Source organism: Caretta caretta, chromosome 23, assembly GCF_965140235.1.
Source record: "Caretta caretta isolate rCarCar2 chromosome 23, rCarCar1.hap1, whole genome shotgun sequence".
Taxonomy (NCBI): domain Eukaryota; kingdom Metazoa; phylum Chordata; order Testudines; family Cheloniidae; genus Caretta; species Caretta caretta.
This window is the reverse complement of record NC_134228.1, coordinates 11,757,042-11,771,735: the sequence shown is the minus strand read 5'-3', so window position 1 is coordinate 11,771,735 and position 14,694 is coordinate 11,757,042. Positions and strand designations below refer to the sequence as shown.

Genomic DNA, 14,694 nt, shown 5'->3' with positions numbered 1-14,694 from the left:
GTGGCGACTCCCAACCCTGTCTCCGGGCTCTGACAGCATGTCGGGGGCGACCCTTTTCTAACCTGGCTCCCGGCCAGGCCGAGAGCAGGGACAGAACCAGGAACCTTCAGGGAGAACAGCTGGGAACTTGGGCCAACTCCCCACCCTCTGCTGTGGAGCGGCCACTAGAGGGAGTTGAAGCCGCACATGTCACTCGCCAGCTTCCACTCACAAGGCCAGTTCTCTCCAAACAGACAGGCTGGCACCAGTACCCACCTCAGCCCCAGTGACACCCAACTTGGAGGGCATCAGTCATGGCCGGGGCTGGCTCCTACCCCTCTGCCCTGGGGCGGAGGACACAGACCCTGGGATTCTCAGATCCTGGTGAGTTTCAGTTAGAACTGGGTGAAGTTATGCAGCCTAAAGTTGTTTGGGGTGAAATGTACAGATGTGACGACACAGGGACCGTTAGGAAATCTGGGTCAATGGGGCTGAATTATTTCAGCTGTGGGGGAAAAAATGCAGGCACCATCCAAATGTTTGTCTCCCCATTTCTCAACAGCAACGGTTTGGTTTTATGATGGAAAACAATTGGAAAGTTCCTTTTGTTTTATTCCCATGGCACAGAGCGCTCAGCTCCGCAGGGAAGGGACACGGATGTTTTTGTTTTGTTTTCTTTTAGGGTGAGCCAGGGTGAAATATTGGGACAACAGGGAACAGGGTCGTCGAGAGGACAGAGCCCCTAATATTGGGACAGTCCCAGGACAGCTCATCACCCTATTTCAGTGGTCCTCAAACTGTGGGGCATGCCCCCCTAGGGGGGACGTGGAGGATCATCTGGGGGGTATGTAGTGGCCCTGAGAGCCCCCATGGGGGGTCAGGAGGGAGCACCACCCAGCCCTGCTCTGCCCCTAGCTTTGCTCTGGCCCTGCCCTTCACCCCAGCCCCTGGCCGTGGCTCCAGCCCTGCCCCTGGTTGCAAGCCCAGCCCCTGGTTCTGGCCACAGCCCCTGTCCCCAGCCCCTGGTCCCAGTTGTGGATCTGCTCCCAGCTCCTGACCCTGGCTGTAGCTCCGTTCCCACTCTGGGGGGTGGGGGGGTGGACCCATTCCACTACTGTTAAGGGGGGCGCGAGGAGAGAAGTTTGGGCACCCCTGCCCTATTTTATTTGTACTTTTCCATTCGCTGACAAGTTCAAAAAATCCCCTTCTGGATGGACCCACCCTGAATCCGCCCTCTCCTCCCGCACGATTTTTTGGAATAGCCGGAGAACCAAAAATCTTGGAGTCCCCGTGACTAGTTCTCTGAAAACTCAATCTATAGCAGAGACCGAACAGGCCAGCTGTATGTTAGGGACCGTCATTTAGGAATAGGATAAATAAGACAGAAAATATCGCAATACTGCTATCTAAACCTATGGTGCACCCACACCTTGAATGCCGCACCCGGTTCTGGTTGCCCCAACTCGGAAAGGCTATCCTTAGCGGGAAAAGGTTCAGAGAAGGGCAACAAAGATGACTCAGGTTATGGATCAGCTTCCGTATGAGGAGAGACCAAAACTATTAGGGGTGTTCACCTTGGAAAAGAGACACCTAAGGGGGGATATGATAGAGGTTGATCATAGAATATCAGGGTTGGAAGGGACCTCAGGAGGTATCTAGTCCAACCACCTGCTCAAAGCAGGACCAATCCCCAATTTTTGCCCCAGATCCCTAAATGGCCCCATCAGGGATTGAACTCAGAACCCTGGGCTTAACAGGTCAATGCTCAAACCACTGAGCTATCCCTCCTTCTGTGAGCTATCCCTCCTTCCCTCATGCTGGTGTGGAGAAAGTGAATATGGAATTACTTACCACTTCACATAACACAAAAGCCAGGAGTCAGCCAATGAAATCCATAACACAAACGAGAGGCAGTCCTTTCTCACCGAGTGCAACATTAACCTGTGGAACTCACTGCAATTGGATGTAGTGGAGGCCAAAAGCATAATAGGGACCAAAAAAGAACCAGATAAGATCCTGGAGGCTAGGTCCATTGATGGCTATTAGCCAAGAGGGTCAGGGACACAACCCCGTGCTCGGGGGGGATGCTAAACCTCTGGCTACCAGTAGCAGGGGTGCATCACTGCATAATCACCCTATTCTGTACTCTCCCCATAGGCTCTGGTATGGGCCCCTGTCATAGACAGTATACTGGGCAAGATGGACCATGGTCTCACCCAGTAGGGCCATTCTTAATCTGTGATTTTTCCCGGCTCTAATTTTGGTTCCCACCTTTGGCTCAGAGAGGCTGAAAATCCTGCAGGTTCCATGGGGCGAGCACCCACGGGAGACTGTCTATGACCCAGATGAGGCTCGTTAATTGCCACCAGGAACGGAGGGGTCCCCGTGGAGCTGATCCTCTGCCCCGGGCAATCAGAGAGCTCTGTGCCAGGGGGACCACGCCACAGGCCCTCCAGTGCCCCTCTGGGTCGTCCCTTGCGCTGCAGAGGGTTTCTGGGTCTGATTTAGCATCTCTTCTGGTGCCGACGGCTTCATTAACAACCGCAGCTGGGTGCTGGCTTTGAGTGTGGAAGCCAGGATGCTTCCTTGCGGATTGGATTCAGCAGACGGATGAAAAACGCACTCTCTGGAGGGTGAGGTGGGGATCTTCCCCCACCCAGGACTTCAGGTATGTGCCAATCTTCAATAAGAGGGTAAGCAAAACAATTTGACAAGTCCTTATCTAGCAGCCATCTCTGCTCTGTGTCTCTGCGGCTGGTTGACCCAAAGCTCCTGAGCAGTTAACGTAGCCTATTCTGGGTGCCGGAGCCTGACCCCACAGCTCCGGCTGGGTCTGAGCCTTTCCTCTTTGCCACTGATTTCTATGTGACGCCCCCACTGGTGCAGACCCGTCAGAGAAGAATAGGGGTGAGACGTTTCTCGGTGTGTCTTCATTTCCCTCTTGCAGAGGAAGGGTCTGTTATTACAGCGGGGGGAACGGTCTCCAACAGGCATTTCCCTTCTCCCCTGGGAAAATGCCCTTCTGTCTCTGTCCAAACTTTCCGCAGGAACCCATTGCTTTCCACGATATTTCATGCGGGGGGGAGGAGGGGGGAGAAAATTGGCTCGGCCACTCTTTCGGTTTGTCATTTGGAGACGGCTTTTCCTTTCGACTCGTGTTTGGTTTCCGGGATGGCACAACACAACAGAAGGTGATCTTTGGTTTAGACGCCGAAAGGGGGACAGCATCGCGGTTTAACAGCAACAAAACCTGGCGAAAATGTTCTTGTGCGGGGAAGTGTACAGATTTGACGCTTTGCAATGGAAACCAGTTTCCAAGGGTCGGAATCTCCCAAGACACAGATGTTCTGGTCCCCGTTCTCCAGGCAGTGCTGGAGGGGAGATCGGATTAGATGGTCACGATGGGTATGGTCTGGGGCTTGGAGGACCTTGGTTCAACTCGCTGTAAGCCAGGGGCAGGGCGGACATAATACTCCGTTCTCCCACGGCATTCTGAGGGGGTTCAGAGACCCCATGGCCAGAAGGGACCACTGTGATCCTCTAGTCTGACCCCCTGGATGGCACAGGTTGGAGAACAGCCCTGAATTCATTCCTGTCGGAACCAGAGGCGAGCTTTTAAAGAAAGAGCCCATCCACTACACCCGCTTACAACACACTGGAGAGGGGTCAGAGAAGAGCCAGATGAATGGCGAAAGGATTTGAGAGCAAGAGACTCCCGGATCTCAGTCTAGTTAGCTGAACAAAGAGACGCTTCGGGGCGACTTGATCCCAGTCTGTGAGTATCTCCATGGGGAACAAATATTCAGTAACAGGCTCTTCAATCTAGCAGAGGAAGGGCGAACACTGTCCAATGGCTGGAAGTTGAAGCGAGATGGTCACGACTGGTCTGGTCTGGCCTTGCAGTCTATGGATGGAGTGCGAAAGAGCTTGGTAAAACGCAGGCTGGGAGGGGATGCGATTGCTCCCCATAAATACGCCAGGGGGGTGAACGGCAGGGGACCCTGATCTCAGTTGGGGCTTGCAGGTGCTACCCTAGTGCTATGATTGAGCCCAGTTGTACCCAGTGCCATCGAGACCCGTAAGGAGAGACAGGCCCTGTTCTGGAGAACTTCCAGTCTAAATCTCAGGCTGTAGCTGCTCAGGGGCCCTTTTGGCGTAGTAGCCGCCTCCATGCCCCGCAGCGATCGGAAGCAGTTCCTGGGATTTGGAACGCATCCTGACCTGGGTTTGCGGAGGTGCTGAGCACCATCAGTTCCCTCTGCCTTCCATGGGAGATGGGGGAGCTCAGGTGTTGTCACTTTAGCCAGCACCAATATCTGCTTTGTTTCCTTTGACGCTTGGCCAGTGCTGCTTTTCTCGCTCAAGTGATCGCTGAAGAATGTTTTGCTTCCCCGTAACCTTGCTTTGTTAGCACAAGGAGCTGTGAAGCCTGGCCAATAATGCCAAGGTCACTTGGTCTTAAGCAGCATCTGGCATATGAGTAAATGCTGGTGATAGGTATCTGCTTTATGCTTTGGAAAGATCTCTTAGTAGGGGGCTGTCATCACTATAAAGGGAAGGGTAAACACCTTTCTGTATACAGAGCTATAAAATCCCTCCTGGCCAGAGGCAAAACCCTTCCACCTGTAAAGGGTTAAGAAGCTAAGGTACCTCGCTGGCACCTGACCCAAAATGACCAATGAGGGGACAAGATTCTTTCAAATCTGGAGGGGGGGTGGGAACAAAGAGTTTGTCTGTCTCTGTGATGCTTTTGCCAGGAACAGATCAGGAATGCAGCCTTCCAACTCCTGTTAAGTTAGTAAGTAATCTAGCTAGAAAATCCCCAGGAAAGGGGGTGTAGGGCTTGGGGGGATATTTTGGGGGAAGACGTCTCCAAGTGGGCTCTTTCTCTGTTTTTTGTGTAAGACTCTTGGTGGTGGCAGCATACGGTTCAAGCACAAGGCAAAGTTTGTACCTTGGGGAAGTTTTTAACCTAAGCTGGTAAGAATACGCTTAGGGGGTCTTTCATGCGGGTCCCCACATCTGTACTCTAGAGTTCAGAGTGGGGAAGGAACCTTGACAGGGGCCCTCTTGGTATTTCCTTGCTAAAGCTTCCAATGGCTTATATGGTGGGATTTGCCTTTCCTTTGTCTCTCCTCCTCCCAATACTTTTCCTCACCGCCCTCAGGTTTTTAATCCTTTTGCCTGTAAACAAGTTGAGTGCAATGTGCCTGCGTGGGCATACGTGAGCGCTGTTGTCTCCCAGCCATGCGGTTGGTGTTCGAGTTTGAGATACAACGATCAGCTGAAAGAAGAACAGGAGTACTTATGGTACCTTAGAGACTAACAAATTTATTTGAGCATAAGCTTTCATGGGCTTCAGCCCCCTTCATCGGATACACAGAATGGAACATATAGTAAGAAGAGATATATATACCTACAGAGAAGGTGGAAGTTGCTTAGGGCTGCGACTCTGAAAACAATCAGCTGGCGAGTGAAGCTATCTTAGGAGGAGTGTTGCAGAGTGTAGCTGAAGTGATGAGGCTGGAAGATCCATTGACAGCTTTTGTGGGGGAGAAGTAGGGGCTGAGGGGTTAAAGGTGGAAAATGCACCAAGTGTGGAGGGGATCACGGACTCTTCAGTGTGGCTGGAGCAGTCGTCGATCAACTCTGTGCTCCCCTTTCTCCTCCCGGGCTCCACATTCTTTCTAGCACCGCTTATGCGGCAGCACCGGTTTCCTGTGAGCAGGTGCGTGCCTCGGCTAACAGGTGACTGGTCTACGGGAAAACACAGGACACTTCCCCAAATGGTTGATGATTAGGGCAGCCGGAGAGGCAGGTGCAGTTGTTCTGGTTGCGTGGTGAGGAGAGCTACGCTGCACTACAAGTGGAATGCCTTTTTTCCGAGCCGTTGACGGTGGGGAACTTGAACTGAGATTTCAGGTTGTTTTTGAAAAAGTCCAAATTCCCTTCCGGCCACTTCATAGTTGTCTGTGTGCTGTGACCCCGCCAGTCTGTCTTCTGGCCCTCTGCTTGACTGCACATCAAGGAAAAGTGTAATGCTTAAGAAACTGTTCTAGGTGTCTGGTCTGCAGTGCCCCAAAGACGCTCAAGCAGAATCCCTTTCAAGGAGTCGCAATCTAGGGACAGCAATGCTGGCAATGCAGTTTTACTTCAGTTATCATTTCCTTGGTTTTTTAAATGGATTTGTTCTTGCATCAAACAGAGGCTGTGCAGCTTAATGGCTGAAGCAGGGAAGCCGGGAGTCAGGATGCCTGGGTTCTATCCCCAGCTCTGTGAAGGGAGGGAGCAAGGTCTGGAGCTTAGAAGAAGGTGGGACGGGGAGTCAGGATGCCTGGGTTCTATCCCCAGCTCTGGGGCTCTTGTGCTGAGGTGGCAGCAGAGTCCAGCCCCAGCTCTCCCGTTGCTTTGCTGAGTAAGGCTGAATGAGCCGCTTCACATCTCTGCCTTAGCTTGCCCCTTGGCAATATGGCTACTAGGCTCTGGGCTTTCCAGAGCACCGAGAAGCTTAATTAAAGTTTGGAAAAGACTACACACGCCTTGGATAACAGGTCTTAATATGTGTGCAGCAAAGCAGTTTCGGATGGGGATGAGAGAAGGGTTATACTGGGTTCACACCTCATAAGGCCACAAAACCTCCTTCCTCCAGGAGAGCAGGTGCTATATACATAAGCAGCAGTGGGGAGTTTTATTTCCAGGGGCCACCACGTTGGGTACCATCAAGAAGAGGGATGCTATTGGCACAAACTGAGCCTACACCTGAAGAGTAGGATGTATTTGCCTCTCTCTAGCCTGTGGAGGAATGGGTAATCTTGAACCAGGGGTACGTCTGATTCTTACTTGCTGCCCACCCAGCCTACTGGGGACCCCATGTTCAGGTAGACTTATGTGAGAAGTGACACTGACATTTCTCTCTTGCTGCCATGCCTCTGCAGCCTGTTTGTGAATATCCAAGAGTGAGAGCTGCAGGCTTGGCAGGCTGCCTGGTCCCGTACTGCTGGCACACAGTCTGCAGCCAACCAAGTGGTGCAGACACAGTTGTCCTTCATTCCCCGGCCTCCTCACCAGTTAGTTGTTGACTACAACTGGTATCTCCCCAGGTTAACAAAGGAACTGGGCTAGCCCCAGGGTACCAATGTACACAGTTCTAATTATCACCAAAAAGAAAAGGAGTACTTGTGGCACCTTAGAGACTAACCAATTTATTTGAGCATGACCTTGAGCTGTGGCTCACGAAAGCTCATGCTCAAATAAATTGGTTAGTCTCTAAGGTGCCACAAGTACTCCTTTTCTTTTTGCGAATACAGACTAACACGGCTGTTCCTCTGAAACCTAATTATCACCGTGGCTCTAACTAATCAGCATGTGCCTATGCCCAAACACTTCCGGCCTTAGCATGGTTGCCAAATAGCATCTCTTATGGACACAGGTCTCTGCCCCTCGTTAATAAAGCACCATGTATACTGAACAGCACCCCATAGGTAATACTAGATGCATCAGTAGTGCCCTTGAACAAGCAATTTCCAGTGCTCCCTATGCTCCAGCATGGCAACTTCACTGACCCCCCTCACAGGTTTATAGGCACAGAGAGAAGTCCCAGGTACTGCAGCGAATTGGTGGCAGAGCTGAGGGTAGAACCCAGGTGTCCAGATTTCCATTTAGTGCTGACCACTAAACCATATTGTGTATATCTTGGATTGGATCAGCTAGGGATTTACCCAGAGTATCTCTTCCAATTAATAGCACATGGTAGCTAGCTATTAGTGACCATGTTTATTACAGTGCCTAGGGACTGACCAGAGTCCGTTGTGCTGGGCACTGCAAAGTGTAGCTCTGCATTTTCTTTAGCATTTAACCATGTGTTTAGATGAACGAGTGCAGAGCTGGCTCAGTACAGTGGAAAAGGAAGACATATGGGACTCCTTTCTTCTTTATACCTCAATTTCCCTGTCTGTAAACTGAGGGCCATCATACACACTTTTCTTTGTAAAGTGCTTGGAGTTCTCTGGATGAAATGAACAGCCTTCCAAGGGAAGCAGTGGGGGCAAAAGACCTATCTGGCTTCAAGATTAAGCTCAGTAAGTTTATGAAGGAGATGGTATGATGGGATAACATGATTTTGGCAATTAATTGATCTTTAACTATTCATGGTAAATAGGCCCAATGGCCTGTGATGGGATGTTAGCTGGGGTGGGATCTGAGTTACTACAGAGAATTCTTTCCTGGGTATCTGGGTGGTGAATCTTGCCCACATGCTCAGGGCTCAGCTGATTGCCATATTTGGGATCAGGAAGGAATTTTCCTCCAGGGCAGATTGGAAGAGGCCCTGGGGTTTTTTCGCCTTCCTCTGCAGCATGGGGCACGGGTCACTTGCTGGAGGATTCTCTCCACCTTGAAGTCTTTAAACGATGATTTGAGGACTTCAATAGCTCAGACATAGGTGAGAGGTTTATTGCAGGAGTGGGTGGGTGAGATTCTGTGGCCTGCATTGTGCAGGAGGTCAGACTAGATGATCATAATGGTCCCTTCTGACCTTAATGTCTATGAGTCTATTGGCTCTCGGACAAATGGGGACAAACTGGCCAGGAATAAGCAGAGGCTGGAAATGTGAAGGAGGTAGAACCTCCACCAGAGGGAGGTTCTGGGGTAGGAGAAGTGGGGGCCCAACAACCGAACTGGTTTGAAGATGGAGCATGATAAATTCACCAAGCAGGACACGAGGACCGTCGGCCATCGCAGGGGCTGGGCTCGCCCCAGGAGCTCCTGTTCTACATGAGTCGTGCTGCCGAGTCTCCTGCTGTCCGGGTTGCTCTCAAAGGCCCAGCCACTGGGGTCAGGCAGTCATGGGAGACGCTTGGCCTTTGTTGAAATAAAAGAGCGGGCTTTGAATCCTCCTAGCTGAGGAGTGAAGCCGGGAATCATGGCCCGAGCACAAACCCTGGAGGCAAAGAAATGACTCGCCAGTGGTTCCTTTGATAAAACCGATCTCCTGGGTTGAAAGCCGACCAGGGGATGGTTCTGAAGTCTGGCTTGTGAGTTTTGGCTGCCCGGCACGGGTGAGACTGAGGAGACGCAATAAAAGGTGCGTTGGTAACCTGGGTTATGTAGAAATGCAGCCAGGACACTTGGCTAAACAGGGTGCTTGGTCCTGCATGATGCGTGGTCCTGCCGTGAGTGCAGAGGACTGGACTTGACAGGCCATGTGTGCAAAAAATTTCTTCTGTGCAAATTGTTGTGCTATTGTGCAAATTTTTGTGTGCGCGGTGTTTCACTGTGTGCGCGGGTTTAGGATCTGTGTGTGTGTGCACACGTGCACAGCTTAGAGGGAACAGTGGACTTGACCTCTCGAGGTCCCTTCCAGTCCTACCATTCTATATGTGTGCATTGTCACTGCAAAAAATGCATGTTCCTTGTACGTTAGCCCCAGGGACCATAGGCTTGAATTCTGGTCATGCCTGCCCTGTCTTCACTAGCATTGCAACCCCTGCTCGCCAGATGTGGCTAGCCCATGCAGGCTAACCCATTCTAGGAACACACCATTTTTTTTTCTTTTTTTTCTTCTTTTCTTTCTTTTTTTCAGTGTAGATGTATCCTAGCATGACTGGAGTCTGATCAGAGCTGCTAACCTGCGTTAAAAGCCAAACAGCTGTGTCTTCATTGTTATTTTAACTTGGGTTAGCTAACCTGAGTAAAGTTTGTGGGGCAGAAACTCTTCGAGCTCCGGTTTGGTTTCTTGCCTTCACCTCCTCCTCTTGTGAGGCTGCTCCAGAACCTGCCCGCTGATATGGGGGGGAGGGGGGGAACATGCTCCTGGTTTCCAGCCTCATGTGGCTCCCAGCCAGCGTATCCCCATTTGCCCTTTGGTCACATCGTCCGTCACAAATTCATAGATTCCAAAGCCAGAAGGGACCAATGTGATCGTCTAGTCTGACTCCCCGTATAACCCAGGCCAGAGAATTCCTAGCGCAGAGCTTTCAGGGAAACATCCAGCTTGAAAATTGCTAGTGATGGAGAATCTGCCACGCCCTTGGTGAGTTGTTCTGATGGTTAATTACTCTCCCCATTCCAAATGGACACATTGTTTCCAGTCTGAATTTGTCTAGCTTCAACTTCCAGCCATTGGATGGTGTTAGACCACTGTCTGCTAGATTGAAGAGCCCACTATGAAATATTTGTTCCCCATGTAGACACTTATAGACTGGAATCAAATCCTCCCTGGACCTTCTCTTTCTTAAAATAAATAGATTGAGTTCCTGGAGTTTATCCCTCACAGGCAGGTTTTCTAATCCTTCAGTCATTCTCCTGGCTCTTCTCTGACCCATCACTGATTTATCAGCATCCTTCTTGAATGGTGGACACCAGAACTGGACACCGGATCCCAGCAGTGGTCACCCCAGGGCCAGATCCAGGGATACAATAACTTCTCCGCGCCTACTTGAGATTGCTCTCTGCATACCCCAAGATTCCATTGGCTCCTCTGGCCATACTGGGAGCTTGTGTTCAGGTGATTACGCACCATGACCCCCCAAAACTTTCTCAGAGTCCCTGCTACCCAGGAGAGTCCGAGGGTTGTACCAGGACCTGGGCATACAATACAGTCTCGTTTCTTTGTTCCTGGACATCTGCATTGATGTTTAGCCATATGAAAAATTCTGCTTCAGTAGTGGATCCCCTTCCGGGTGTTCACCTCGCAGCGGGATGGATAGACCAACCGGTGCTCCTCTCAGCTCGTATTCCGGCCTAAACAGGCCCCGTTCTGCCAGTTCCTTCTTGGGAGATCAGGGCGCCGACCCCCGCTCATCCTAGCTCCTGTCCAGTTGGAATCCTCCTTCTTGAATGCGGGGGGCAGGTGTTGGACGCAGTATTACAGATGAGGCCTTACCGGTGTCTTCTCCAATTGTTGGAGGCTTCTGGACATCCCGTCCTCAGCTTCCGCGCAGTACTCTGTGCCCAGCAAATCGCTCTGGGCGGGCAGGAGAGGTGGGATCTGGGGTGGGACACAGGGGCTGGTTATACAGGGACCCCTCTGCTGGTGCTGAGCTGCGGCCACCTCTGGAATGGAGCACAGGGGCTCTTTAACAGCATAAAGCAACACTACTGCAAGAGTTTGGGACAGGAAGTGATGGAGAAACCAGCTGAGAGCGCAGAGGGCTTGGCCAGGAATCTGGGCTGTGTGTGGGTGTGGGAGTGGGGGTGGAGGATGGGATGTTTCAGGGGATCTTTAATGACCAGGAAGTTTCAAAAGATATGACAAACATTTTTTGCAAATGCAGGATAAGGAAGAAGGGTAGGGAAAGAGATACTTGCTAATAGCCCAGTGAGTAGGGCATTCTCCTGGGAGGGGGGCACCCCAGGTACAGATCCCTGCTCGGAGTCAACCCTGACTGCAATGGGGTCAGGGCTGGCTTCTGATCTCAGTCCCCCTGCGGTCAATCTGGAGTTGACCCTGAAATTCAGAATGACCCCAGGGGGCTGAGATCAGAATCCAGCCCTGCCCCCACTGCAGTCAGGTGTGACTCTGGATTGATCCAAGGAGGCTGAGATCAGAACCCAGCCCTTCCCTCAGTACAGTCAGGTGTGACTCTGGATTGACCCGGGCGTAGCCAAGCCCCCGTTGAGTCTGCCTCAGAGTCCGGCCTTGTTATCCCCCCACTCTCTCTTCCTGCAGGCAGACAGAGGCGATGCGGGGTGAGAACCGCACCTCGGTCTCCGAGTTCATCCTGGTGGGTCTGTCCAGCCAGCCGCGGACGCAGCGCCTCCTCTTCGCGGCCATCCTGGCCACCTACCTGGCCACCCTGGCGGGCAACCTGCTGATCGTGGGCCTGGTGCGGGCCGACTCGTGCCTCCACACCCCCATGTACTTTTTCCTCAGCCACCTCTCCTTCCTGGAGATCTGCTACACCAGCTGGACCGTCCCCCAGGCTCTGGCCCACCTCCTGACCCATACCAAATCCATCCCCTTTGCTCACTGTGCTGCCCAGATGTACCTCGCCCTCTCGCTCGGCAGCTCCGAGGCCATCCTGCTGGCCGCCATGGCCTACGACCGCTTCGTCGCCGTGTGCCGGCCGCTGCGCTACGCCGCCCTCATGGGGCGGAGCCGTTGCTGGGCGCTGGCCTTGTCCTCTTGGGCCAGTGGGTTTCTCCTCTCGGTGGTCAACGTGGCCTGTGTCTTGCGGCTGCCCTTCTGCGGGCCCAACCGGGTCAACCACTTCTTCTGCGAGCTGCCGGTGGTGCTGGAGCTGGCCTGCGCCGACAGGCGCCTCACCGAAGCCGTGGTCTTCGGGGCGGCCGTGCTCATTCTGCTGCTCCCGCTGGCTGTCATCCTGGCCTCCTATGGCCTCATCCTGGCCTCTGTGCTGCAGGGACAGGTGGCCGCTGGGCGACGCAAAGCGTTCTCCACCTGTGCCTCCCACCTGGCCGTGGTGACCATCTTCTATGGCACCGTCATCTCCATGTACATGAGGCCCCGCTCCGGCACCACCCCCGACTGGGATAAGCACATTGCTGTCTTCTATAACGTGGTCACGCCGGCCCTCAACCTGCTCATCTACACCCTGAGGAACAAGGAGGTCAAGGGGGCCATGGCCAAGCTGATGTACAGGGCCGGATGGGCCAAGAAGTCTTAAGTGTGGCCAATAGGCCATGCTACCTGAATGTGGACCTAAAGTGAGGGGGCACTTGGGACATGTCTTGGGGTGAGAGCTGGTTGGGAAACAAAGGGGTTTCCACAGAATATTTTTGTCTTAATTTTCCATAGCGGCGGAAAAAAAATTATTAAAATTTTTTTTGGCCTAAATTTTCCACAGAAAATGTCAACAGAACTGATTTTTTTTATTCTTCGTCTGAAGTTTTCACAGAACATGTTGGCAAGAGGGAAAATTTGTCTTTTTCTCCCTAATTTTTCCACAGAACACATAGATGGAACCATAAATATCCCTTTTCATCTACACTTTCCACAGAAAATTTCAGTGAAAGAGAAAATATTTGTTCCTATCTGTACTTTCCACAGAAAACATCAATGGAACAGAAATTTTTCATTTCCCTCTTAATTTTCCAGAGACAATAGTGTTGGCTGTGAAATTTTTCATTTTTGGTTACATTTTCCACAGAAAATATTGATGGAACCGAAGTGGTTTGTTTTCAGCTAAATCTGTCCTCAGAAAGTTACCTTGAAGTGGATTTTTTTTTGTTTTTCTCTGACTTTTCCACAGAAAATTTCAATTTTGGTTCGTGAAAATTTTAATACTGGAAACTTTCTGCCAAATGGTGAAAAAATTTTCACCAATGGATGAAATTTTTTGGCTAAAACCCCTAAATATTTCAATTCTGAAATGCCATCATGTTGCCTCATGTGTCCATTCTCCTCTATGGGTTGGGCTCTCTGCTCAGACTACATCTCCCTTGAGGCACTGTGGTTTCTCCTCTTGGACAGAGGTGGTGCATCATGGGAATGCTACGCTGTAGTTCATCGTGGGAGATGTAGTCCAAATGGAGAGCCCAGCCTATAGAGGAGAATGGGGACATGAGACAAGCAAACTACAATTACCATAAGCCATCACTGTGGCATTTCTGAATCAAAATATTCCATTTTCCAAGCAGTCACGTTTTTGCTGAAAAAACTGACATTTCACCAAGGGTTGGTGGAAAAAAAAATGTTTCAGAGAGGAAAAAACCCCAACAATTTTCTGTCTAAAAAAAGCACTTGATGGAAAACTTCCTCCCAGCCCTAATGCAACGCTGAAATGCCACAAGCCATTGGCGAAAGGTCCCCTTCTTTGCAAACAGCTCTCACCTGAGACCTGACAAACTCACTATACCAAATGCATCTTAAGGATATTTATCCAGAAAGTGTAATGAGAAAAGTACATACAGAATGCTTATAATTTGTCAAGATTCATAATTGTTGCGGGATGCATGTACAGGTAACATTTAAAGGATAATGTTTTGATCTTGACCCTATGTTTTCCGGACTTGGAGAAGAAATTAGACCCCAGGGGATAATGTCTCGGCGATGGCCCATTCAGCCAGGGGAGTTTTCACCCTCCCCCTCCTTAGCCAGTGATGCAATGCAAGACTCAGTCGTTTAGCCTTGCACAATACTAAGACTTTGAACAGGAAATCACTGGAGGTCACTGCAAACTATCGAATGAAACCACCGGAAGGTTAAAAAAGGGAACATTGCCCTGAGGCAGAGGTTTACCCTGCCAGCGAATAGGATCAAAAGGCTATTTTCAGCATAACACAGAGGGAAATGCACTCTGGATGCATTCACGGAGGAAATCCCCAGGGGAGGGAGGGTGTTTTCCTGAACATTTGGATCCTGGTTCTCATGAAACCAGCCAGCTCTGCAACAGACTGAACTTTTATTGGGGGGAGGGGGGAACCTACTTTATTAGCAAGGAAAGGAAACTAGTGATCAGACCCTTCGCGCCCGGTGATTTTGCTGTGTGGCGTAACTGTTTGTTTCCACCACTTCCTCGCACTCCTAGCTAAATCTTTACTTCTTCCTAAATAAACCCACCTCTGTTGCATTGTCAGTGCTGTGTGGTTTACAGGAGTGGCGGCTGAAGGCAAAATTGAGACATGCCTGGGGGAGGAGGATCTGGGATTTCAGTGAGTAGCCTGTGCCCGGGGCTGGATATCAGAGGGCAAAGGGACACAGGGAGTGGGGTGCTCCTGTTATCATGCAAGGTGAAGTCAGGCAGGCACTGCCCA

General features: G+C 51.1%; 1 protein-coding gene across 1 annotated transcript; it reads left to right on the top strand.

Moving 5' to 3' along the window:
- The first annotated feature begins 240 nt into the window (after window positions 1-240).
- LOC125627967 (olfactory receptor 2D2-like) lies at window positions 241-12,990 on the top strand. The gene is made up of 2 exons (XM_048832627.2): window positions 241-363; window positions 11,648-12,990. The coding sequence occupies exon 2, from the start codon at window positions 11,661-11,663 to the stop codon at window positions 12,603-12,605; it is 945 nt and encodes a 314-aa protein (XP_048688584.2). The 5' UTR covers window positions 241-363; window positions 11,648-11,660; the 3' UTR covers window positions 12,606-12,990.
- The last annotated feature ends 1,704 nt before the right edge of the window (window positions 12,991-14,694 follow it).

Coding starts and splice junctions, on each gene's coding strand:
- LOC125627967 (XM_048832627.2), top strand. CDS start 11,661: ATGCGGGGTGAGAACCGCACCTCGGTCTCCGAGTTCATCCTGGTGGGT.